This window comes from Oratosquilla oratoria, chromosome 44 (genome assembly GCF_046742065.1).
Source record: "Oratosquilla oratoria isolate Oo_2021 chromosome 44, ASM4674206v1, whole genome shotgun sequence".
NCBI classification, from domain to species: Eukaryota; Metazoa; Arthropoda; class Malacostraca; order Stomatopoda; family Squillidae; genus Oratosquilla; species Oratosquilla oratoria.
The window spans coordinates 29,390,245-29,417,818 of record NC_134820.1 but is presented as its reverse complement, the minus strand read 5'-3'; the positions used below and the strand labels follow the sequence as shown (position 1 = coordinate 29,417,818).

The 27,574-nt window shown below is 39.8% G+C and overlaps 2 protein-coding genes across 2 annotated transcripts; both read left to right on the top strand.

The window, feature by feature from the left end:
- Positions 1-3,084: 3,084 nt before the first annotated feature.
- Positions 3,085-20,385, top strand: LOC143022216 (mitochondrial-processing peptidase subunit alpha). Its single transcript, XM_076180325.1, has 12 exons — positions 3,085-3,209; positions 6,955-7,181; positions 8,823-8,902; positions 10,943-11,022; positions 12,388-12,490; positions 13,046-13,138; positions 13,701-13,873; positions 14,496-14,604; positions 14,902-15,113; positions 16,278-16,443; positions 19,258-19,390; positions 19,648-20,385. Exons 1-12 carry the CDS (start codon positions 3,178-3,180, stop codon positions 19,824-19,826), a joined length of 1,587 nt encoding a protein of 528 aa, XP_076036440.1. The 5' UTR covers positions 3,085-3,177; the 3' UTR covers positions 19,827-20,385.
- Positions 20,386-26,912: 6,527 nt separating this feature from the next.
- On the top strand, positions 26,913-27,544 carry LOC143022386 (cuticle protein 21-like). Its single transcript, XM_076180542.1, has 3 exons — positions 26,913-26,924; positions 27,067-27,168; positions 27,275-27,544. The coding sequence occupies exons 1-3, from the start codon at positions 26,913-26,915 to the stop codon at positions 27,542-27,544; spliced, it is 384 nt and encodes a 127-aa protein (XP_076036657.1).
- Positions 27,545-27,574: the final 30 nt, after the last annotated feature.

Genomic DNA, 27,574 nt, shown 5'->3' with positions numbered 1-27,574 from the left:
AACGTCGATCATAAGTGAAGATGTGTATGAACCGATAATTTCTTTTCCTTGACTTCAACTCCACACAGTTACTTAGTTTCTTGCCTTATCGTTTTTATGTTTGTTATAGTTATAGAATAACTGCTCTTTCTAATGACCGAAACAAAGAAAATCTATATTATTGACAAAGTGAAGAAATGTAATATTTTCTGAAGGAGGTGAGGCATTTGCGTGTCGCTAGTGCATGTGTGGAGCAGAAGCCTGCAGGACTACCAACTGTACCGAGCTTCACAGCAGATATCAAGTGTAATTTCTTACTGGAAAGGAGAATACCTATATAATAAAGGGGAATTCTAACACTAAATTAATAACGTAAATTCAAGGAAACCAACCTCAAACTAGAAAACCAAAAACTACGAGAAGAAGAGGAGAAAAACCTAACATACAAACTCAACCCGAATTCCTACGGAAAGGTATCAACAACTCGTACTAAAAACCATCCAATCATGCAAGTGGGTCCGACCTACATCTTCCTATCTTCAACTTCCATTTCTAAACATTATTACCCTATTCCCCCTCCCTACTTCTCCAGCTTACCCATCATATTCTTTACTGTATATATATATATATATATATATATATATATATATATATAATACTGAAACATGCAATATTTCTATGAATTTGGGACCCACTGATGAGTTTGGCCTAGGGTCCACAAATATGTATATAACTGCTTGGGATTGTTTACATTGGAAAGAATTACAGAAAGAAGTGACCTGAGGTCTTTAGAAATATGAAAGATGTTGGCAAGATTGACAAATATCTGTTGGTAGAGCTTGTGTTGGGATTAGAAATGGAGAGAGTGAGTGGTTTGAGGTAAAGGTGGGACTTCGTCAGGGATGTGTTATGTCGCCCTGGCTGTTCAATTTATACATGGATGGGGGTGGTGCGAGAGGTGAATACAAGGGTAGTGGGTTAGGGATTGGAGATGGTTAAAGGAAATGGAGAAAAGTGGGAGGTGAGCCAGCTGTTGTTTGCGGACGACACTGCGCTTGAAGCAGGATCAGAGGAGGGATTGAAGAAGTTAGTGATAGAGTCTGGGAAGGTGTGTGAAAGAAGCAAGCTGGAAATAAATGTGGGCAAAAGTAAGGTGATGAGATGTGCAAGGGGAGAGAGTGGCAGCAGGGTGGAGGTGAGTATTAAGGGGAGAGACTGGAGGAAGTGAATTGTTTTAAATACTTGGTTGCGAATGTGGCAAGAAAGGGAGGAGTGGGGTGGAGGTAGAGTGTAGATTGAGAGAAGTGAGTAAATGCCTTGGTGGATTAAAAAGTGTAATGGGAAATAGACATTTGGGAATGGATGCTAAGAGGAGATTGTATGAAGGAGTGATTGTGCCGACAGCACTGTACGGAGCAGAAACATGGAACATAAGAGAGGAAGAGAGAAGGAGTTTGAATGTGTTTGAGATGAAATGCATGAGAAGTATGATAGGGATTACTAGGCTAGATAGAGTGAGAAATGAGTAGATGAGGAGGAGAACAGGGGTGGAAAGGGAGTTGGGAGATAGGGTTGATGAAAGAGTATTAGGATGGTTTGGACACATGGAAAGAATGAGTGAAGAAAGATTAGTAAAAGAGGTGTGGAAGGCAGAGGTGGAAGGAGTGAACATAAGGGGGCGTCCTAGGATGAGATGGATGGATGGGGTAAAAGGGGCATTGGGAAAGAGGGGAATGTCTGTTGAGGAAGGACGGGAGAGGACAGAAGATAGGGGTGAATGGAGAATGGTTGTGTATGGATGATGTTGTGATGCATGAGGGGGAGTGAGGGAGTATGTATGAGAAATAAATTGACGCAGCCCGAAGGGATTTCTCCCTGTCTTCTCCTTTTCTGCATGAAGGGACGGAGGAGGGGGGGTCGCCGAATTGATGAAGCGGCCTTGATGTGGTTGTGCTCTTGTCTTGCGACACTGCTTCTGACCCAGGGCAGTGGACAAGATGCAGGGATGACCCGTCATCCAGGAGGTGCCAAGATGGGAGGGAGGGAAGTGGGTGGAGGAGAGTGGAGTATGTAGGGGATGGAATGGGAGGGAGTAGTTTCTATGCCTTTGTCTTTTGGCTACCTCCTGTGTAAGGAGGAGAAAGCCTTTGGTTTATGTATGTATGTATGTATGTATGTATGTATGTATGTATGTATGTATGTATGTATGTATGTATGTATGTATGGATGGTGCATCAAGATGACATATGAACAAGAAAACGAGCAAATTAGTAACAAGACTCAGAAAAGGAATGTTTGACTGCTTTAAGGAAATTGTTTTCCACAAAAAACACAATAATTCATGGAATATATTAGAAGGAATGATACAGGCAACATAAATCAATTTACACCAAACTTTGACCACTGAATGACTGATTGCTCAAAGACAGGAAGCATAGCATATATTCATAATTCTATACACTACAATTAAGTATAAACAACGCTCAGACATCTGTAATGTTAGTGAATAGCGTTCTTTTTTATAATTACTTTTACACTGGTAGTATAGAGTGGCTGGATTGTCGATGTGGATAAAATATAGGCCGGTCTAATTGGCACCGCTGAGAAGCTGGGACAGATTATGGTGCCAATACGCATTTCAGGAACTCGCAAAGTTACTAAGAAATAACAATATATTATAAAAATACAGTTGATATATTATAAAGACATGCCCTATGTAAAGAAAAATACTACTGATAGATTACCATAAAATATACATGTCCACATATGACTACGTAGAGTAAAATAACATGATATATCCATATTTTTGGGGGGGACTTATTCTTGCACCAAAATGTATGAGAATATTTTTCAAGCAGTCCTAACTGGAATTATTTCATAAAAGTCATACATATTACATTTCTTAGTGCCCATGAGGATGCCCTATATAGTTTCATTCCATTTTAATGGTCGGTCACCGCTATTTGGCATGTTTATAGCACAGTCAGGTTTACCGCCCTGTTTATAAAAAATATCAACTACTATAGACAGAAATATACAAATCGCTAACATAAAAAGTATGAAATTCTCCAAAATAAATAACGATTACATTTTGAATGATTATTTTGATGCTTTTTTGTTATACTGTAAACCTCAAGAAATCTCTACCAAGTTGAATCACTCCTGTTATTGAAGCGTCTGCTGATAGACATATTGGCAATGCTGTCTATTCCTCGTAACATTATTTCAAGGTAATTAAATATCTGTAATCTATCTAGTTCATAGGAATGTGTGAAACCATCGGGGTGTATGATGTGCCCTATTCCATATCAATAATACTGTAGAGTGTTACGTAGAGTAAAATGTACGAGGACGGGGAAATGGAGGGGTGGCATGGTCATTGGCATTGCCTCGTCTTCTTCATACATGCTTTTCTAAGTGAACAATAATTTATATGAGATTTAGAAGTCCAGTTCCGTGTTTCGGCTTTTTAAATGGCACAATATATGAGTGTGTAAAACTATGACATCAAGAATTATTTGTAGTCGATGCAATTGGTAATAGGGAATTAGAAAGAAGTGATTTGTTTGGAAACCGATTAATTATTTTGTTGTTAAAATTAGTGTTGACAGGAACAAAGATGTCAATGAAATAATTCAGGAATATAATGAAAGATATAGAGATGTGTTTATTCAACAGTTGCTTTGTATTTTGAAATTTCTGTAGTATTTTGTTGTGCATATATTAGTATTTTATTCTGTATACTTATTTCTTGTTCACTTATGAATACATGCATACAACATGAGTCATATGGAGTACTAGGTAACTAGGGGTATTTGTGATTGTCTTTCAGTTCCCACCATTTCTGGTTCCAAATGGTTAAGTTAGGTTGGGGAATCTATTTCACAAAGTCCAGTCCAGTGGAGATAAGACATAAGATCATGATCATGATAGTGCCAAGCAGTGTATCAAAGCCAAAATTTTTGTATTTCTAACACATATGATGCTGAATTATACTTAACTTAAACTTGTACTGAAATGATCTTTGTTCAGAAACTAGTCAAGATATCAAGACCATGTAAATATAGTGCCAGAATTGAGAATGACCAGATTTTGGAGTGGTTATACACAAAAGAGAATAATGAAATTGTTTATAAATTAAACAAGATTAAGGACACACCTCCCTTGCTGTCATACCATACTTGGTCCCATAAGAACATAAGAATGAAGGAGACTGCAAGAGACCATAAGGCCTACACTAGGCAGCTCCGTATCCATCACCACCTGTCATCCCCATCCCTAAAGTTGTCTAATCGTTTCTTAAAACAACTGATAGTTTCAGCGCTCACTACATGGTTACTAAGTTTATTCCATTCGTTGACCACCCTATTAGTAAACAAATTCTTGCCTATTTCCTTTTTAAATCTAAATTTGTCCAGTTTATACCCATTACTGTGAGTCCTGCCCTGTTGTTTTAATATGATGACCTTGTTTGCATCGCCCTTGTTAAAGCCTTTGATCCACTTGCACACCTCAATTAGATCACCCCTCACCCTGTGTCTTTCTAGAGAGTGTAAGTTAAGATGCCTAAGCCTCTCTTCGTAAGGTAATTTTCTGAGTCCATGTATCATTTTGGTCCCACAATGAATTGGACTATTTCATCACCATACACCTAAGGCAACAGGACTTTGGATATAGTAGTAGTTGCTATAGCTGCGGACTACCAGTCAGAAATCGCAATAGATGTCATTGGCAACAAATGATGGTATTTTGTAGTGCACTGGAATGTGTGCATATATTGTAATATATCAGAATGTGGTTGTCAAAAGCTGTATTGATGTTTGATACAGACTTTGGAGATGAGGTTCTTCCATATCCATGTATCATTGAATGCCCTACAGACTCTTTGAAATATTTACACAATATATATTTGTTTAAAGTATATGTTTTTGGAGAGGTCAGAATATAGTAGTAGAAAAAGTAGTAGGATGTGAAATATTTAAAGTGAAGGTATTTGTGGATTTTTCTCACCAGTTCACACATCAGGTTAGGTTAGGAAATGACTAGTTCCTGCCAGTGACCCCAAACCCAATTCCCCAAGATCGTTGTGGTGGAGGAGGAGGAGGGGGGGGAGTGTCTTAGAAAATAGTGGGCGAGATGAAACTTCTCAAATTCTGAATATATATTACGTTGCCTTGGAAGGTGTTGTGGATTTGGTGTTTGACTAAGTAAAAAGAAGATGTAGGCCAGCAGTTTATTAAAAATACCATTTAAAGATAAAGCCTTATTGTTACAACATTTCTCTGAAGAGCTTTATCAAGTACATGTGCTTGTTGAAGCTCTGACAAGTGAAATTTCATAATGAAGGCACCATACTCAAGTGGTGGTTCACTTGTTAGGAGGGATGCGATATGTATTTGGAAAACATTAGGTTGTAATAGCAGATGTACAAAGTGAAAATGCAGTTTTAAGAAGAAATAAATGAAATTAGGAAATTGTTGAAAAGTCAAAGTTGAGAGGATGAGGACAAGACGGTAATTTAGAAACAAAAACAGTTGATGGATGTAAATACAGATGCTATGGAGGGAATCAAAAGCTGTTGGATGGTACAAAGAAATACAATGAAAAAATATATGGAAATTAAATGATCAGAAATTGGAAAGTGTTGGCTAGAATGGCAATAGAAAATCTAAGTGAAAGACAAATGATTGCCAGAATTATTGAGGAAGTACAAATGTAGATTGGAAGGAAAGACTAATATTATGATTTTCATTGCAAAGAAAAATGACAAATATCCAGTCAGAAGAGACTGATAATAGTATCATCTTATAGGAAAATATTGGGGAGGGGATAAGTGAAATGATTAGCTGTTTAGACTGAAAATAACAGGGTTGGGTGTAAAAAGAAAGTGGGAAATGGTAAAGAGTGTTAATTGTAGGCTTGTTCTAGTAATTATGAATGAGGATTCTAAGAAAAATTGAATGAAAAATAAATAACCTCTAAGTCAAAGTGAAGGTTTGAAATGTGTTTAAGAAACACAAGACCAGAGATGAAAAGGAGTTTGACAGAAAGTTAAGAGAGAAGGTCGAAGACAAGACTGCAAGAAAAAAAAATGTACATCAGATGATTTATTAGGGAAATAAATGTAATTCTGCTAAGGAATATGAAACAGCTTGCAATACACTAACATCATGCTAGCCCAACAGATAGGTCAACAATTCACAACAAAAAACATGTAATTTTGATGTATCCCATGGTGATGTTGATGTATTGACTGTTGACAAATTACAGAAATTTAGAATTGTAATAAAAGAAAAGGAAATTAGATATTGCACATGTAGACATTAACCCTAAGAATTCGATATAATGTGAGTGGCCCATGAGGTAATTTGTACTGGACTTGTGTGATTCACCATGGTCTTGGATCACACATTGGACTCATGATTGACAGCTATTACCTTCCCAGAAGAGAGCTCAGAGATCATATATGATTGATCTGTGGGTAATTCTGTGACCTTAAACGCACACAGACCCCAAGTTCTCTGCCCACGAGAGTTGGAGTAATGACTCGCAGCACAGCGATACTGAAATTTTTTCAGCCCTGGGCAGGATTCAAACTAGGACTGCTGTAGGTGCAGTTGTGTGTGTGTATATATATATATATATATATAACTGTCACAAAAAAATTATCGGTTTGATGTCGCTGCCACTAGTGAATTACTCTCATAGTTACAATGGCGATAAGCGTGAAAGGGGTTCGACCCGGTCCTTACCCCATTCCACTGGTGGGCTGGTCCTTGAGTAAAACATATATATATATATATATATATATATACATACATACATACATACATACATACATACATACATACATACAGATACAGTATATAAATGATAAATTCTTGGTTGTGTGAAAAAGGACTGGTATAGGTTATGTTTTGTCATTGTGGTATATACAATGTACTTGTATTGACCTTTAATAATTATTGATTACAGGAGATGTGTTTCAGCAGTACAAGCTTTACGTTTCCGATCAAGTACACCTCCAACTGGAGATGGGGTGTCTATCACCAAAGTGCCTCTGAGTGCCCCAGTGCCATGGATGCCTCGTCCGGTTTATGCCAAAGCCACGCCCAAACCCTTTGACACACAAGTAACAGTGATGAGCAATGGCTTGCGTGTGGCGTCTGAACCAAAGTATGGGAATTTTTGCACGGTAGGAGGTAAGAAATAATTTCCAATTAATTTATTGCACGTTTGAATAAGTTTAGTACTTAATGTGTTCAATATACAAGGGGGTCCCCATGTACAAATGGTTCACTGTGAACTTGGTGTGCAAATTTTTATCTTTTCATATTGAGATTTATCTTGGTTTTTTTATTGTAGTTTTGACAGTTACAAAGCCGATAGCCTTTGTTGATAAGTAGGCCTCTGGAACAGATTGTTTGTATGTCTAGACCCCAGTGTATGTATCTACTAGAAATCTTTATGAATATTGAAAATACAGTTCATGTACTGGCAGTTAGGTATTCTTCAGGCACTGAGTTTGGTGTGTATTGATCTGAGTTTCATATGGTGGGCAAGTTCAAAGACAGTGTCCAGTAAAAGGCACAGTATATGTTATATTTTTTCTCATTATTCTACTTAAAACTTATCATTGATTTGCCTGTAACATGCAAGTGGCTGCAACAGTTTGCCATGAACAGGTGAATTGTTATTTTTTCTTTTGCACAAATCCTACCAAAAGTTGTCATTGTGCAAGTTCAGACATATTCAACTTCTGGTAGTTACTGTACGTCTTGTACTGACAGTGGCTGTCCACCTGTATTGAAAGTTCTCAAAATGAAGATGATACAAAATTATGGTAAAACAAATCCCAGATGTGTTGTTTACGTGGGATGTGTGTCATGAATAATATCCATTCTTGGGCCAGAAGTGTTTTACATGGTTTTAAGTAGCCTAGAATATTGATGTGATTTTGTATACTAACATTAACAATTATAGCAAATTGTAGTCATAATCTTAACCCCTTCAATCCAGGGGCTGCTACTAGACTGAATGAAATAAATGGAAGCCAAAATTTACAGTACGTGATATCAGGTTGAGTGGGTGACCAACCCTGATGTGAACACTGTGATGATAACTGGAACACTATGTACAGAGAGAATGCCCTATGGGTTAAGGGGGTTAGAGCATTGTTCAACAATGTACAGACCACCGGTTTCACCGCAGCCATTCCAGACTAGAAACCCAACGTTAGACATGGTAACTTGAGTGTGATATGTTGTGGTAATCTGTCCCCATTCTTGAAAAGGAATGAAGATTTAGTTATGAGTGTCTGTATGGACATTGGTTACCAGCTTTTCTGGGTGACTGAAGCTACTGTCCATAATATATTGAAATCAGGTTGCTGTGCCTGATACTGGGATTTCTATTTTTGAATTAGCTGTGATGAAACAGGCCCAGTATGAATTACTTAGGGGGGGGGCAGTAACTGTTTAGTTGCTGTGGAGTTCAATAGGGAATGGATGGTTACTTGTAGATTTCATTGATAACAGGGTAGCGGCTTCATAACAAAACTGCCTTGGTGACCGTTCTCTTCACAGGGAAGCAACATTGGGGTCAATTGCAGGGTTTAAGTGAACCTAATAACAAGGTATAGTTCATTTTCAGTTCACATCTTTTTTGTATAATGAATACTACTAATCTCTAACTGTAGTTGTTTAACAGTCTACTTTATGTACCTCTATATTTCATTTCTTTTAAGTGTAAATTAGCACGTAATTCTAACAAGGGATGTTGTATGCCGATATAACATCAGTTTTGTTTACCATAACCTAATGAGGGTGACATTCTCGTTACAGTTGTGATTGACAGTGGAAGCAGGTATGAAGTTGCATATCCCAGCGGAATCTCACATTTCTTGGAGAAATTGTCTTTTGGGGTAAGTTCTATAGTATACATGAATGCAACAAAAAGAAAATACAGCAGCAGCATACTACTCAAACGTCTGAGTACCATTTGCATCACAGGACACATCCATATTAAAACATGTTCTTATTCAGATGACAAAACAAGCACTTGAGACATGACCACCAAGCTCCCAACTATGTCAAACCCTTCCATACATTAGCCACACAGAAGTTAGAACTATACTAGCGTGCTTGCACTGAAGTCTCAAAAACAAGCGATACTAACATGTTTGCAGAAGCATAGATCATGAGGAGAGTGAAGAAAGAGGACTCTCAGCTGCTGTAAAAGGATTAGAGACTATATTTCCTGAAAACATAAATACTAACAATAAAAAAAATGAAGTATTGTTAGTGGGCAACAGCTCAAAAAAGACCATAATTGAAATATGATGATAATGATATGGTTTAACATCACAAACTTCCCCCTATTGGAAGACTAGGATGGTGCCCCTCACAGAGGGCTTTGTAGCATGGAATTTAATTAACCATGCCCTTGGTTCAACTTTGTTGGTGGCAGGATTCGAATCGCCATCCCCTCGACCTTTGCCGTAAGTAACAACGCCCTAACCCGCTCATCCAGCAATCTTCCTTTGAAATACAGAGACAAAATTGAGAGGATACAAAAAGTTGCAACCAAATTGGTTCCCAACCTGGCGGATAAGCCATGTAAAGAGACTGAAACCATTAGACCTGCCACCAACATTGAAGGAAGGATCAAATAGAACGAGATGACTTGATTGGTGTGTTCAGGCCACCAAAGGGGCAGACATAGGATGTCAGGGATGGGAAGGATTCGTGAGGTCATGAGGAAAATAGAAATGATTGAATAATAGAAATAGATAAATGAGGAAGTGTGAAAAATTGGTTTTCTTTAGATACATAAACTCTTGGAATAGTCTAGAATGATATATAGCCCATATTAGAAGCATACATGAATTTAAATCTAAGTATGATTGTTGGGCCCTGCTATGGAAGTACTGTCTCTTGTTGCAATGCTTCTGACCCAAACATTGGGGCAGGGACAAGGATAATCCTTTATTCAGGAGCTTAGATAAAAGGGACAACAAATGAATGCAGGATGTGTGAAGGGTAAGTGCATGCCTTCCATCATATCATGAACAGAGATATATATATATATATATGGATGCTCGCTGGCCAGTTGGGTTATAGCGTCACTACTCGCAGTGGAGATCAAAGTGACGGTGGATCAAACTCTGCCACAGGCAAGTTGGACCAAGGGTATGGTTCATTAAATTCCATGCTACAAAGTCCTCTGTAAAGGAGCACCGTCCTAGCCTCCTGATAGGGGGCATTCATGATGTTGAACCAAGTCATCATTTTTATATATATATATACATATGCCTACACACATCCCCCAAAACAATAGTGTGTGCAAAAAACATACACAAATTTAAGAGCAAACTAGACACTGTGAGATACAAAGGCGGGACACCATGAGCATAGCTCCCCTTTCCTGCAAGATACTACTAGGTAAATACAATTAGGTAAATACACATTTTTTCTTCCTTTTTTTTGTGTTGTGATAAGTGCCATATGTCACAGAAATGGCTGTTAAGATAGGTTTAGCCCCAATGATAGCAACAGTGTGCCATAAAGATAAGATAGGCTGATTGTAAGACTCAAATAAGCAAGTGTCCCCAGGTGTAGAAGAGGTTGATAGCAGAGATTTGTGCAGCATTGATAAACACATTTGCTTTATCTTATTTATTTATTTATTTTATTTTATTTATTCATTTTATTTAATTTATTTATTTATTTTTTTTATTTTTTTTTTAATTTGGGAGTGAAGTGTCGCTCCCATGGGCTTTGCTTTATTGTGATAAAGATACGATAAAGATATTAATTACCATAAAGGATAAATGAGGAAAAATAATAAAAGTAGATTAATGAAAGAAATCGATAAATTTTAAGGTTATTCAAAAGGTAAGTATTAGTATTGTGTTGATAAAATTTTTATATTTTGGACTAACCAAATTATTTGTTTGTTTCAGAGGACACTAAACTTATCTCGAGAAAGTATTATGGGCACATTTGAGAAACTGGGAGGCATTTGTGACTGTCAGTCATCCAGGTATGGTCTGGAAATGTAGTTTGCTTGCATCATGAACTTGTGGTTTGTATTTTCACTTCATTATAATTGTCACAATACATATATACATACATATACCAGGGGCTTTTTCTCCCTTACAAGAGAGGTAGTCAAAATCAAAATGCATAAATCCACTCCCACCCATTTCATCCCCACAAAATCCACTCCCATTCACCACCCCTCCCTCCCTCTTTTCTTGGCTCCTCCTGAATGATGGTTCATCCCTGCATCTTGCCCACTGCCCTTCGTCAGAAGCAATGTAGCAAGAGACAGTAAGACCTCTCATTAACGGACGTTAATTAGCTGTGTTTGCGGTGTTTTTGCTGTGTTTTCGCTGTTTTTGGTGCTGTTGTTTAGTGCTTGCAATAACTATGCCACCCAAAAACCACTCCGAGTTTTTTGTTGTTGTTGTGCTACTGATGGCTGCTGGAGATGGTTAACAGAACAACCAAGCCCCAAGTTGTTGGCCAAGTGCACCCAGTGCCATAAATTGTGCAAGTAACTGGGCTAGGCTGGAAAACCATCTACCACATCATCAAAATATTTTGTAAGGAAGTCGAGCAGTTCCTCCCTGTACCCAAGCCAAAGTCAGGAAGGCCACGAAAGACGTCCCCAAGGACCAGGGCTGTCATCAAGAAACAAGTAAATGCCAACCCTCACTTTGCAGCCCTGATGCTCTTGCCTTGGAGATATTTTTTTGTGACCTCCTTGACTGGCTTGGGAACAGGAAGAAACTGTTTGCCTCTCGGATAATCTTTCGATGATGTGGTAGGTTTTGTGGCCTAGCCCAGTTATCTGCACAATTTCAGTCACTGGGTGCTTTGCCTTGTAAAGAACAACCATTTGGCCAGTAGCACATCAGTAGCACAAAAATTTGCCGTAAAAAATGGACCACACATTATCGCTCCCCTTGGTCTGTTGAGGGATGCCTCAGGCAAGTGTGGAGGGCAGGAGAGTTAGCCAATCAGAGTTGAGCATTATTAGAGAGGTGTTAGATACTGCCATAAGCCATTTTGCACTAAGAGTACTCTGGGTGTATTCAGATGTGAATTGTTCAATTTCTGCCAAAAGTTTCATCACAACTGCATTTGAATATTCTTTCCACCCCTGCTGTGTGGTGTGGGGGTTTGCCCTTACTGCCAATTCCCACATAAGGGAAATTGCAGCCTTAGTCAGTGAAATTATCTTTGTTTATATTTTAGCTCTGTATTTCAGTAAGGGGGGGCAAGTCTTTTGATTTAGAAGTCTTTTAAGTATAACCCTTTCATTACAATTTTTTTGTTTAGCATGAATTAGTGTATAATGTACATAATTTGTTTATTTTATTAATTTGTATAATTTTTTCAGGGACACTTTTATTTATGCAGCATCAGTAGAAACAACAGGCTTGGAGCCAGTTATCAAAATTCTTTCAGAAGTGACTCTACGACCAGTTCTCACTGAAGAGGAAGTGAGTAGGATTTTCCATAAGTGTGCCAATGAAAAAACAAAATATTCTTAAGATACCTAGAAGAAAAGTGTCAGAAAAATATAAATTTAAAGAGATATGCAGATGTTTTGAATGAGTAATGGGCTAATCTGCTGGTTCTTGTTGATTACCTGGTTGTGGGTCTCCTGTATGAGATGTTTGGGGTGATGGATTAATTTATCTACATCTGTGGCTGTGCTGCATTTGTTTTCTTATGCATACATGCATACATACATACACACACACACCAATAGCTTTTTCCCCCTTACAAGGGAGGTAGCCAAAAAAACAAAGGCATAAAATCCACTCCCACCCATTCCATCCCCTCATGCTCCACTCCCAATCACCCCTCCCTCCCTCTTATCTTGGCTACTCCTGGATTACTGGTCATCCCTGCATCTTGCCCACTGCCCTGGGCCAGAGGCAATGTAGCAAGACACAGCACATACACAGCAAAGCCGCTTCATTTAATCGGCAACCCCTCCCCCCCCTTTTTATGTAGTAAAAAAAGTACTAGTCTTGATGTTCTATTAACAGATACTAGATGCCAAGATGGCTGTTACGTATGACTTAGAAGATCTTCAGTTACGGCCAGAGAAAGATGCTATTCTAATGGAGATGATTCATGCTGTAAGTATTGTGCATTTTGTACAAAATTTTCAATCTTGTATTTATATCATACCCATAACTTGAACTGATAATTGTTGTATTTCACTTTGCTGGAAAAAGTTTTTGAATTGGAGTGAAGCAGTAGAAAATCAGTTTGATGGGAAATGTTTTGGTATACAATGTATATACAAATGTTGAAGTATGGAAGACAAATGAGTGGAAGGGTGGTGAGTTAAACACAGAGAACAGTTGGAGTTTTATTCACCGACGTTTCGTCCTTACCAGGACATTCTCAAAGTACTTTGAGAATGTCCTGGTAAGGATGAAATGTCAGAGAATAAAACTCCAGCTGTTCTCTGTGTTTAACTCACCGCCCTTCCATACATACATATACCAAAGGCTTTTTCCCCCTTACAAAGGAGGTAGCCAAAAAACAAAGACTCTACCTCTCTTGTAAGGGGGAAAAAGCCTTTAGTATATATGTATGTATATTGTATACCAAAACATTTCCCATGAAACTGATTTTCTACTACAATATAATAAGGTTTTACTGAATAGACTACCTCAATATCTCCTTTGGCAGTCAGCGTATCGTGATAACACACTTGGGCTTCCAAAAATCTGCCCTCCCGAAAATGTCATGAAGATAGATCGGCATACTCTCTTTAGTTACTTGAGGAAGCACCACATTCCAAAACGAATGGTCCTAGCAGGAGTCGGAGTCAGTCATGACAAACTAGTTCAACTTGCTGACAGGTAAGATGTTTGCGCTGTCATTATACATGATGCATGTAGAATACCAGTAGTTTTGTTGTAAGTTTTATGATGGCTGAGTTGGAAGCTTGCTGGCTGAGCTGGCTAGGGCGTCATCGCTTGCGGTGAAGGTTGAGGGGATGGCGGTTCGAATCCTGCCACTGGAGAAGTTGAACCAAGGGTATGGTTCATTAAATTCCTTGCTACTAAGTCCTCTGTATGGGGCACTGTCCTATCCCTCCGAGAGGGGGGAGTTTGTAACATTAAACAGTATTAATCAATGATAGCTCAGAATAAGTGATGAAAGACAAGCAGAAAAGGGTGTGGGAAGTAAAAGTGGATGAAGTGAATTTAAGAGGAAGACCAAAATTGAATGGGGTGAAAGGAGCATTAGATGTAAGAGGAATGTCTGTTGAGCAAGTGAGTGAGTACTCAAATGATAGGAATGAACAGAGAATGGTTGAAAATAGTCGAAGAGATGTTGTGGCCGGAAGGGAGGTTCTAGTGTGTGTAGTAGGTGTGTGTTTCAACTTAACTATGAGTCATTGATGTGTATGTATGGATTTGCATATTATATATGATGAATTAATTTTCACTCTTAAAAGATTTTCCACTTACCCCTCAGATATTTTGTTGAAAAACCAGCAATATGGCAGGATGATCCTTCTTTAGGAAGTGGCAGAGGCATCGAAGTCGATTGTTCTGTCGCCCAGTATACAGGTGGAATTGTACAGGTAAGGATTTACTTAATTTCCTCAAATGACTTTGATCAAAATCTTGGATGTATGAAATAGTTCAATTCCAGTTTCCATAAGATTGTGATATTCATCAAGAATGGATTGGGATTGTGAGTAAACACAAACGAGAGGTTTCATCCCACTGAGACGGATTGATGTGTTCCTCAGAAATGCTTTCTTTGATTTATAAAAGATTTGAATTATTGAAAGATATACTCCGAAATATTTTAAACTATTCACAAGTACCCATTACCATCCTTTATTAATATGTTCACTCTTTTACTCGCCACAAAGGAGGAAGCTGATCTCTCAGATGTTTCCATCGGTCCCAATCCCCTTCCTGAACTTGCCCACTTGGTAATTGGGCTTGAATCCGTGGGACATCAGCATAAGGACTTTGTCACGTGTTGTGTTCTCAACATGATGATGGGAGGTGGTGGTAGCTTTAGTGCAGGAGGGCCTGGAAAGGGCATGTACACACGACTCTATACAAATGTTTTGAACAGGTAAGGTTTTTTCAGCTTGTTTATTACAGTATAGATTCATCTGGTTACTTGGATGGGTAAATGAGTTTTGCTAACGATGTGTGTGTGTGTGTGTGTGTTTTGTCTGCCACCCCCGTTATGAGGGGGAGAATACATTAAAATTTTGTAAAATGGATGACAGAGAAAATTGTCTCCTTGCCACCCATTAACAAGAATTCATGAGCACAGTTCTTCTCCGTCATGTGAAGCCCCAGGCACTATCTCCAGATTGGGCCTAAGATCTCTCTATCAACTTCATCTATATATTTCCTCTACCTTTTCACATAAGAAGAGCTGACAAATAAATCACTTCCCTCCTACTACTTCAGTAAGCCAATGACATATAAATAATCCCTTACTACCACAACACAGGTGGAAGTCCAAAGCTTCCTCTTGGATTAATCAATGGGAGGACCTGAGGATTGAATAATAAAAAGATGATGAATGGATGAAGTAAATACACATACCAAAGGCTTTTCCCCCCTCATAAGAAAGGTAGCCAAAAAGACAAAGGCATAGAAACCACTCTCACCCATTACATCCCCTACATACTCCACTCCCCTCCACCCTCTTCCCTTCCTCTTATCTTGGCAACTCCTGGATGAAGTGCTTCATAATTTATTTTTGAATGGACAAGGACGTGGTTGCCATACTGTGAAGCAGCGGAAGGTAAACCAACTCGGGGTATTGGGCCTCTCCCGTTGAAGAGCTGTGCCTCACTACATTGCTTTTGACCCAAGCAGTGTTGCTGGAGACGGTAGGACTCTTTGTCCGATGTGGTGATCAATGGGTTTGGAGTGAGTGCATGCTTTGCCTTGGCCCTCCCCCTCATAAGGGAGAGAAGACATTTTGATGTGTATGTATATATGATGTGGGTGTGTAGACTTGTCCATTCATCCAAAAGAGGGGGAAAGGGTCTTTTCTGCATACCAGTGTATATATCATTTATTAATAATTATTTTTTAGTTTAGGGATGGAATGGGTGGGAATGGTTTTTACGACTTTTTCTTTTTTGGCTACCTCCCTTGCTTGTAAGGGGGAAAAAGCCTTTGGTATATATATGTATTTTTTAGTTGCTGAAACAAAGTTTAAGACCTAGTGTTCATCTAGAGGAAGTATACAGTACAATTTTTTATTATTCTGCAGGTACCATTGGATGCACAACGCCACAGCCTACAATCATGCCTACAGTGACAGCGGTCTCTTCTGTATTCATGCCTCAGGACATCCAACACACCTTACTGATCTCACCCAAGTGCTTACCAGAGAGTTTGTAGCCATGGCTGGTGTTGTGGGAAAACAGGAGCTTGAGGTACTTTCTTTTAGTATTCCAGCTTATGCAATTGAAACTAGTCCAGGGCCCCGACAAGGGGAGGGGCAGGGGGGGGGGCAATGCCCCGGGGTGGCACTTTTGGTGAAAAGAAGGTAAAGCAAATTCCCCCTAATGTACTTTTAATGCATGATTTATTTATCATGAGTTGTGTGTATAAACGTTGTTTTGTGGATGAATGTTACATGTGAATCGTGCTAGTGACCATCAGATGTGGAAGGTGGTGGTGTGTGTGTGTGTGTTGGGGGGGGTGGGGCATTTACCCATGTCAGGGCCCTGAACTAGTCACCTTGTTTTCTTTCCTCCAGTGTTGTTGTTGTTGTTGTCGTTCCCTAGACTGTCTGTCCGAGCAGTCCCGTCTCCCCAAGGAAGGCCACAGCCGAAACTGGGTTTTCCCACAAATCCTTTATAGAGTGTATGTTGTGTTGTTTGCGTGCATGATTGTGTATAATGCAGTCTTCCATTATGTGTTGTATGGTATGGGGTGAAGTGTTACATCCTGGGCAGCTGTTCACAACACGGTCGTCCAGCCTCTTCTGGTAGCTTAGAAGTGCTGGGTGGTGACCGCATCGCAGTCTGGCCAAGTGGACTCTGTCCTTACGTGGGAGAGAGGATTCAGAAGGGTGGATATCAGGGGGTCTGGCATGCAGCAGTGTGTTGTCTTTCAGTGTGTTAATGGAGCGGTGAGTGATATGATTATGAATATGTTTCCGGAGGCTGGTATTTGGTGGTTGTGGAGGAAGAGAAGAGAGTATCTGTGTGTAATAAAGGTCTTTGGGTGTAGTTTTAATGTTTCTTGGTGTGTGTGGGTGTTCTGCTATGTAGTGTAGCGGGTGTGATGTGTTTGTGGTGGCTGCAGCAAGTGTTTGTGTGCCTCTCATGTCGAGGTGGTCCTTGACTTTGAGGACTTTTGTTTCATGGTGTAAATGGTCTGTAGGTGATGTATTTGTGCAGCCTGTAATTGTTTTTAGGGCTTTGTTTTGTATGATTTGAAGGGTGTTGTGGTGTGTCTCACTGAGATTAGGAGCCCATGCAGGACTCGCATAATTCATCACTGAGCGTATGCATTGTTTGTATATTGTTATATTAGTTTCTTTGTTTTGTCCAAATGTTGTTCCAGTGATTGACTTAAGTGCGTTAAGTCTAGGTGTGCATTTGTTTTTTATGTTTGTGAGGTGTTGTTTGAAAGACATGGATGTATCGTATGTTACACCAAGAATTTTCGGTGTGTTTGTGTGTGGTATTAGAGTGTTGTTGATGTAGAGATGAGGTATGTATTTGTGTTCTTTTGTCCAGTTTGTGAGAAGTGTTGCTGTAGATTTGGTTGGAGCTATTTTGAGTCTGTTTGTGATGAACCATGTGTTGAGTGTGTCAAGGTAAGGCTGGATTATTTCTGCAGCTTTGTCTGTGTTACGATGTATGCATGTGATTGTTATGTCGTCTGCGTAGGAAGAGATTTGTATTTCTGAGGTGTCTGGCGTGGGTAAGTCATGCATGTATAGATTAAATAATGTGGGGGATAGAACTGAGCCCTGTGGTACTCCGTTCTTAATGTTTCTGATGTGCGATGATTGGCCATTATATGACACATGAGCATTCCTGCCTGCCAGATAATTGGCCAGCCATCTTTTGGTGTTATTGTGCATGTCTGTGTTATATATTTTATTTGTTAGGTTGTGGCGGGGGATAGCATCAAAAGCTTTACTAATGTCCAATGTTATAAGAAGTGTTCTGTGGTGGGGCCTATCTGAATTGATGCCATCTAAAATTCTTTGTGTGAGGTTTGTCAGAAGAGTGTTTGTGGAGTGTAGTGGCCTAAAACCGTGTTGTGAGTCAGCAAGGGGAATATATGGTGTGACAGCCCCAGTGTTTTCAGAAAGTCCAGAGGTGGTGGTGAGGTGGGAAGAGTCTTTGCCTTTGTACGAGAGATTTGAGAAATAATGGGTATTTCATACATAGATGCTGGCAGTTGGACAGTGAAGACAACTCTAAAACACCTGAGTGGAATAATAGGAAGGAAAAGCAATACAAGGATCCTGCCAAACAGTTTAGTGGACATTAGTTAAGACTGAAATAGGCAATTAGCATCTCGGTGTTGGAGTGATTATTAAAATTAGCTAATGGACAAAAAATACAACAAAATAGAGTTAATGATGTAGAAATAGGAGATAGTACAAGAAAAAAAGAATATATAGAATTAACAAGATAACAAAAGGTAAGTGAGAAACTTGTTAAAAATATGGCAACAAAGGAAGAGTCCAAATTGGTTGCTGATGTAGAACTGCAAGACTAAGTTTGGGAAATTGCTCTATTAGAATAAGGAAATGTTGGACAAGGAAAGACCATAAAAACTATGAATGAAGTACTATAAAAGGTAATGGAAGAGATGAAGAAGACAAATATATATAGGTGCTCTTTTCTTGATCGCTGGAATTTTGTTGTAGAGCCAAGAGTGGTTGAAGGTATTAGTGAAGGCCTTCATTGCATTTGTGCGAGATCTTGCTAGGTTGTATGTGTAGGAATTTTTCACACCTATGAGAGTTTGTAGTGCCAGTTGGTGAAAGTCTGCTAGGATCTATCTTTTTTATTGAAACATGCGTAGCATGCATTACTGTATGTCTGAGTTTCAAAAATGTTTGATTTCTAGGGCAAAATTTTCCTGAAATTTTTTTCAGATTCCAGGTTTTAACCCCTGGAATGTTCAAGTTCCATAGTATTTCTATTTCGACATTAAAAGTTGAAAAAAGACCTATATTTTAATTAAGATTTATTAGTAATTTCAAGGTAAAATTTCAGCGTGCCAAGGTCCAGCTGCAGTCGATGCTTCTCATGAACCTTGAAAGTCGACCAGTTATTTTTGAAGATATTGGTAGGCAAGTTTTGGCAACAGGGAAAAGATTACAACCTCAGCATTTCATGGACCTGATCAGTAAGTAAACTGGTTGAGAATAATGTATATTGTTAACTGGTTTGAGCAATTTGTGTGAAATTACAATAGGCCTTATAAAATGAAAAGGGCCTATGATATGTCTATAGTAGTTATTCAAGGTGTACCCCTCTCATGAAAGCTTGTCACTTGACATCATTACTGGTGTATGTACATTCATGTATAGAATACATTCATTGTAAGAACACTGCACTATGTACTGGTTATAGTTATCTTAAATTGGATTATTTTGTCCCTAGGTGAAGTAACTGCTGAAGATGTCACCAGAGTTTCGAGTCAAATGCTTCGAAGTAAACCATCGATTGCGGCACTTGGAACCCTTTCCCGCCTTCCTAAACAAGCTGACATCGAAGGTGCACTCCTTCATCGCGAAGGACGACTCCCGACTCTCAGAGGACGATTTTCTCTATTTCGATAGATACGAAAAAAGAATAGCTTTGTAATGTAGTTAACATTTTTATAATTATTTTGTTTATTAATATAATTTTTTACCCGTTAATTGCATTTTTCAATATTAGAAAAGGACAGTAAACTTGTATTGGCAAGCCTTAATTCCAAGAAATTATGAACGCCCTGAAATATATCCGTTTACAAGAGTAACACGATACCTCAGAAATAGGAGCAAACAAATGGTACTGTGACATGACACTTTCGAATGTACAGAAACAAGTAAAAGAGGATGTGCACATTTCTCATCTTGAATCATTTCATTATTCACGTTCACAAGAAGTTCTTCATTTCTCATCACTTCATTATCACATCTCGCTTCTTGTTAGTCAAAGTTCACGTGCTTTTGGATATGGAGAATCTAGCCCAGTGGGAATAGGAAGTGGTATTGTTAATTTGTTGAAACCTGTAATTGGGATGTTTTTTATTTGTCTTTCAGGGGGCTGTATTTTTTCTGTATCTGATTCATGTACAAAATGTAAATACGTGTTCTGAAATGTTTGAAGTTTAATAATAAAGATTGCATTGCACTGACAGTGTGTTAGTGTCCATCCTTAAATCGAAATAAACGTGTGAGAACTGAGCCTTTATTAGTACGACATTTCGGGATGGGAGAGGACAGAAGATAAGGGTGAATGGAGAATGGTGTATGGATGATGCTGTGATGTATGAGGGGGAGTGGACAATAAAATTGTTGTTTATCTGATTCCATGCTCAGGATGTGAAAAATCATACATTGGAGAAACATCATGCAACCTTAAAAACTCTGGATCAGAGAACTCCAATACAATATCTGGCATGATATCACCAAAGTGTATATTGCAGACAGGAACAGTAGCAACCACCTGATGGACTGGGAGAAGGCAGAACTTCTGGTACATGAGCCTGACAAGATCCATAGAAAATGTTTGGAAGCACCCATCATACAAGGAACCAGCACAATTGAACAAAATAGGGGAATGTTAAATATCTAACCCCACCTAATTCCTTTAATACCCATTGCCAACAAAATTTTAAGCTATTCCTAGTTGGCCTCCAAAATCCCCCTATTCCTCTCAAGGTCGTTGTCCACCAGTAGACAATTGCTCACCCTTCTTATTTTCTTCCTTTTGCTCCTCTGATGGGAGCTAATGTCCTTCACCCAGCCAATTGTTCCATCTTATCCTTAACCTTTCCTGCTCCCAGACATTTGGTCCATCTCCTTAACCTTCCCTAATATTCAGTGACCACCCCCTGATACTCCCTACCTACCTCCCTACCCCTATACTCTGTTCTCCCTGTTCCTCTTATTTAATCTCAGTCATGTGTATATTACTACTATGTACTTGAAAAAACTGTAACAAGTGAAACGTCGTACAAATAAAAGCTCTGTCTTCACGTGGTGTTTATTTCGGTAGGCCCGCTGGCAACCGCCACTTTCATACACATCCTTAGATTGGTCTGGATCTAATGAAGGCAACTATTTGGTTAATAATTAGGATGAATAAATGTTTATCCGTTTCATGAATATGAAGCTCGCTGGCTGAGCGGGTTAGGGCATCGTTACTTGCGGCGAAGGTCGAGGTGAGGGCGGTTCGAATCCTGCCACTAGCGAAGTTGAACCAAGGGCATGGTTCATTAAATTCCACGCTACAAAGCCCTTTGTGAAGGGCACCATCCTCGCCTCCTGATAGGGGGGAGTGTGTGATGTTAAACCATATCATATCATCATCATCAATCATCATGAATCTAACCTAGTACCATAAATTTAAGGCACTTGTCATATCTATGGTTAATGATTATATGTCTGTCAGGTGGTGATTATAATTTATTTTATATTATTTGTTTTTGTTTTGTTATCATTTGTCTGTCTGTGATTTTCATTTATTATTAGTTATATGTCAATTTATTATTATTTACTATTTACCTGTTTGTTTATTATTTAACTATACCTATGCATTTATTTATGTATTTTATTTGTTATTTACATTATTACAGTTTTTATTGATCAATTTATTATTATTATGATTTCTATGGGGGGACGGAGAGGGGGGGTCACCGATTTAATGAAGCGGCCTTGCTGTGGATGTGCTGCGTCTTGCGACTGCTTCTGACCCAGGGCAGTGGACAGGGTGCAGGGATGACCCGTCATCTAGGAGGTGCTAAGATGGGAGGGAGGGTGGAGGGGTGTGGAGTGTTTTCGGGGATGGAATGGGTGGGAATGATTTTATGCCTTGTCCTTTTTGGCTACCTCCCTGGTAAGGGGGAAAAAGCCTTGGTATATGTATGTATGTATGTATGAATGTTTTTTCGCATCCGACCTTGATATGGACCAAAAGGTCTCCTGTCGGCATGCTCCGCCTTTGTAATCCTTTGTAATCCTTTGATTATGTTTCACAGATGTGTTGGAACTAACTCTCAAGCCTGATGAATGCATGACTGACTAAATTGAAGTTAGCAACTTTGGAACAAAAAAGGGAGAGAGGAGACTTGCTGACCATCTATAGAATTATGAAAGGCAAAGAAATACTTGATAGAGAGAACTTATTAAATTGGGACAAGAGGACATGGAAAGAAATTCAAAAAGGATAGTTACAGAGGTGATCTGAAGAAAAAGTTTTCCTTACAGAGTGGTGGACACTTGGAACAAGCTGGACAAAATAATAGTGTGTGCAAAAACCATACATGAATTTAAGGACAAACTAGACACTGCAAGATACAAAGGCGGAACACCACAAACATAGCTCCCTTTCCCATAAGATACAACTAGGTAAATACACATGCACACAAGATCCACAGTCTTATTACATGTTCATTGAAAGAAGGCATTGTGCCACTGGATTGGAAAAGGACAAATGTGGTGCCAATTCACAAAGGGGAGGGGGAATAAGGAAACATCATTAACCTCTTAAATATGAGTCAAATTTTCATGGGTGGCAACAGCTGCTTGATGTATGATAATTTGATGATGAATCACAATACTTGTAATATAAAGTTGCAGCTGTTTTACTCAATCTCTCTCACTCAGTATTAATAATCACAGAAAAAATGATCAAGCCAGTTTACAGAATATGGTTGTCCCTCAGCTACAACTACAAAATAAATATAATCAAGAAATAGACACAGGCCTCATCATATGCCCACTTGTGCCTCATGACGCCTATGTAGTTATCATCATATGAAAGAGGTTAAATTATAGGCCAATATCACTAACCAGCACAATAGTGAAATTATGTGAAAGGATTGTGAAAGATTGATGGACCAAATATGTTGAAAAGATGAACGATCTGACAGGCAGTCAGTTTGGCTTCAGATGTGGAAGGTCATGTGTGTAGAACCTTTTAAGCTTTTACTTGAGAGTGATTGATGTACTACAAGAGAGGGGTGGGTGGACTGCATGTACCTGGACTTAGAGAAAGCATTTGATAAAATAACTCACAGTCGACTTATGTGGAAACTAGAGCATGTTGGAGAACAGAGGTAAAATATTAGAATGGATTAAAGACTTTTTGAAGGAAAGAAACAAGAGGACAAGATGTCAATCTGGAGAGTAGTAATGGGTGGAGTTCCACAAGGTTCAGTGCTTGTCCCAATAATGTTTCTTGTCCATGTTGATGACATGGTGGAAGGAACAACAAGCTATGCCAACATGTTTGCAGATGGTGCAAAAATAATGAGAAGAATGAAGAATGAGGAGGATGGTATAATATTGCAAAAAGATCTAGATACTATTTTTGCATGGAGCCAAGAATGGGAAATGGTGTTCAATACAAAAAAGCAAAGTGGAGGGTGGAGGGGTGTGGTGTGTATTCAGGGATGGAATGGGTGGGAATGATTTTATGCCTTTTCCTTTTTGGCTACCTCCCTTGTAAGGGGGAAAAAGCCTTGGTATATGACGCAGCCCGAAGGGATTTCTCCCCGTCCACTCCTTTATATGGGGGGACGGAGAGGGGGGGGGTCGCCGATTTAATGAAGCGGCCTTTCTGTGGATGTGCTGTGTCCTGTGACACTGCTTCTGACCCAGGGCAGTGGACAAGGTGCAGGGATGACCCGTCATGTAGGAGGTGCTATAGTCAGCGCAAGGAGAATTGGCCGATAAGGCGTGGCTAGGAGATTTCCCGGTGTTGCCACATATGGGCATCCATGGCGAGAACGTGCGTGTGGATGCAATGTTTTCTGAATGCAGTGTGAGGGGGGCGGGGCCAGAGATTAGATGTAGTGGCAACGTCGCTCTCGCATGCACATATGCCATCTCGACACTTAAAGAAACGAAACCTTTGTATAGAAAACATTGCTTTGATTTTTATCTCAGTGGTGGTGTGTGACATAAAATTATAATATAATCATATGAGGCAACATTATAAAATTATAAAATAAATTATATAATAAAATAAAACTATAAAATAATTATATGTGGCACCACAGGGGAACTCCCAGTGGTCCGCCCTAATGGCCAGATCTCAGTGCATAGGGTATAAGATGGGAGGGAGGGTGGAGGGGTGTGGAGTGTTTTCGGGGATGGAATGGGTGGGAATGATTTTATGCCTTGTCCTTTTTGGCTACCTCCCTTGTAAGGGGGAAAAGCCTTGGTATATGTATGTATGTATGTATATGTATGTATGTAAACTATTCCTTGGGAAGCGAACACATTACAAAAGCAAAAGAGGATAAGGACTTGGGAGTGTTGATAAAAGACAACCTGTCACCTGACAGACATATAAGCAGGGACTGTTGGGGAGATCTATGGACCACTGCAGAAGACTAAAGTGGCGTTCCATTATATGGGTGAAAAGATGATGAAAAAACCTATTGAAACTCTGATACGTCCAAACTGGAATTTGTGTCAGTAGTATCGTTCCCCTTGCAAGAATTGCAAGGGGGTGCCGGGAGTGGATGCCGGACGGAAGGCGGCCACGAGGAAGACCGAGAAAGAGATGGAAAGAAAATGTTAAAGAAGCCCTCAGTAGACGTGACTTGCCCAATATCGAAACTCTGAGGGAGGGAGGGGCCTTCAATGATAGAGCCAGATGGAAAAACATGCTGGGACCACTGACAGGAATATCGCCTACTACTGGGAGCTGAAGTAAGAAGTAGTATCGTTCCCCACACAGAGTGAAGGATATAAGCAAGACTAAGAGAATACAAAGGGTAGCAACCAAACTGGTTCCCAGCCTGACAGATAAACCCCAAATGAGGAAAGACTAAAAGTAGTCTTTGTGAATGTAGGGTCATTCCTGTCTCCTGCATACTGCTTTAGTATTTGTTTCAGATTCTGGATTCACATGCATGTAGTGTTTTGGTGATCCACACCAACTTTCATCTCTGCCATTTTGTGAGCACATGTTGCATTTGTTCACTCGAAATGGAGTAAACTGGAGTTGCCCAAACCATACCAAATCACCACCCCAGGTTACACGAAAATTGCAAAAACAGAATTTGATGTATTTGTGTCATCTCGACCCCAATCAGGAACCAAACTAGGGACTCAGTTTGGATTGAAGATACAATACAAAGATGTGATTGTATGGAAATAATGTCATAAGGGGAAGAAGAGAGAGGGTGAAGGAGGGAGGGAGTGAAGGAAAGAGCAGAGAGCGAGAGGGGGCTTGTATTATTCATAGGAAAATTGTAATGGATAGCTAAGGAACTTGGCATGACAGATATCCGCACGATCCTCTTCCTATTTCTTACCTTTATATAGGTATGGATTTTTTTTTACATGATTTATCTGAAGTGTGCTAAAGGAATATTTGGTTGTATTCACCAATCATTCATGAAATTTTTTAGAAGAAAGTGACAATTAGTTCCATGATTTCTATATTGTTATAAGTTAACCCATAAATCCTCAAAGCTTTGAAAGATCCATATTATGAACTTTAAGAGTTTTTTTTTTTTTGTCAAGACTATATTGTCCCAATCTTTATTTATTTTTTACAACTTTATTCTGGATAACACTAGGCGAATCTATTCAGCATAGGGAATCCATAATGAAAAGGTTTAAGGAAAAACACCAATCAATTTATTCTTCTATTTCTGGTTCAATAAATTACTTGATTGAGCTGCTAGCACCTGATATGCATACCATCTCTAAATTGATATGTTAATCATTGATGAATCAGGCGTATGCTGGACGAGGGGTGGTGTATGAAGCACGAGGGGTCGTGTAGGTGGGTTCGGGGTAGCGGGCCTCTCCCTCGTAGTTGACCTGAGCCACGAAGCCAGAGTCTCCGTTGACGGTGTAGTCGACCCTTCTGAGGCGACCGTCGGGCTGGAGGACGTAGTAGGCTCCCTGAGTGTCGTAACCGTCACGGGACTCCTGATGACCGAAGTCGTTACCGGAATACTCGTCCTTCACCTCCCAGTTGAAATCGTACTGAGCTGGGCCCTGCAAGAAGTCAGATTGAAAGGCTGTAACGTGATTATATTTAGACCCTCAATTGATTGTCTTAAATACTCCACATGCTACTCTGGAAGAAGAGAGCTCTGCTTACCGAAGGAGCAGGTGCAGCTTGTCCGTAGACGGGAGCTGGAGGGTTGTAGGAAGGAATGCTATCGCAAGTGACCGCAACAGCCAGAGCGGCGAGAAGGACGACCTGGTTGAGATGAAAGTAACATTAGTTTGAGAAATAAATATCATAATCAACACATATTGATTTTAGCATTCACAGTGACAGTTAGTATCAACAATGCTTATGACAACAAAATCTTCAACTTGCAGTACAGGAGACGCACTTTGAGAGCCATGTTGATGAAGAGGGAGGAACTGTTGCAGATCAACGCTCGCGTGGACTTTTATACGCGTGAAACCAACCTTGCAGCTGACGTAAACATTGGGCGTGTCTCTTACTCTTTCCCCCAAACCGGCCTTGCGGGCTTCGGCAAGCGAACTCATTACAAACGTGAACGATCCCTTGTGAATTTTAATGACCTTGCTTGTTGAGCCCCCTGAGGCCATGTCAAGAGTGACCCGTTTGGAAGAACAGAAGACCCGCTCACTACGTCACCAATAAGGTTGGTGACACGCGTATATAAGCCCGCACGAACCTCAGTCTGTACCAATTCCTCTTACATCGTTAACATGGCTATTAAGGTGTGTCCAGAGTCTTCTGCTACAAGTAGAGGAATTTATATTATAAGCATTATTGTCGTCGACCTATTTTTGTGTTACTATAACTAAAAGAGTTGATTATGATGATTAGCTCTTGGACTAATAATGATCGCTTTTCAATCAGGTCGTACTTCTCGCCGCTCTGGCTGTTGTGGCCACATGCGATAGCGTTCCCTCCTACAACCCTCCAGCTCCCGTCTACGGACAAGCTGCACCTACTCCTTCGGTGAGCAGATCTCTCTTCTTCCAGAGTACCATGTGGAGTATTTAAGATAATCAATTGAGGGTCTAAATATAATCACGTTACAGCCTTTGAATTTAATTTCTTGCAGGGCCCAGCTCAGTACGACTTCAACTGGGAGGTGAAGGACGAGTACTCCGGTAACGACTTCGGTCAACAGGAGTCCCGCGACGGTTACGACACCCAGGGAGCCTACTATGTCCTCCAACCCGACGGTCGCCTCAGGAGGGTCGACTACACCGTCAACGGAGACTCTGGCTTCGTGGCTCAGGTGAACTACGAGGGAGAGGCCCGCTACCCCGAACCCACCTACACGACCCCTCGTGCTTCATACACCACCCCTCGTCCAGCATACGCCTAAATTATCGCTGTTTAGCATATCCAACTTGAG

What these genes read in the sequence shown, in the direction of transcription:
- LOC143022216 (XM_076180325.1), top strand. Translation starts at nt 3,178, where the DNA reads ATGCTGTCTATTCCTCGTAACATTATTTCAAG. An exon ending in CCTCGTAACATTATTTCAAG is followed by an intron (nt 3,210 to 6,954) that starts GTAATTAAATAT and finishes TATTGATTACAG; the next exon opens with GAGATGTGTTTCAGCAGTAC. An exon ending in CTAGTTCAACTTGCTGACAG is followed by an intron (nt 13,874 to 14,495) that starts GTAAGATGTTTG and finishes CTTACCCCTCAG; the next exon opens with ATATTTTGTTGAAAAACCAG.
- LOC143022386 (XM_076180542.1), top strand. An exon ending in AAGCTGCACCTACTCCTTCG is followed by an intron (nt 27,169 to 27,274) that starts GTGAGCAGATCT and finishes AATTTCTTGCAG; the next exon opens with GGCCCAGCTCAGTACGACTT.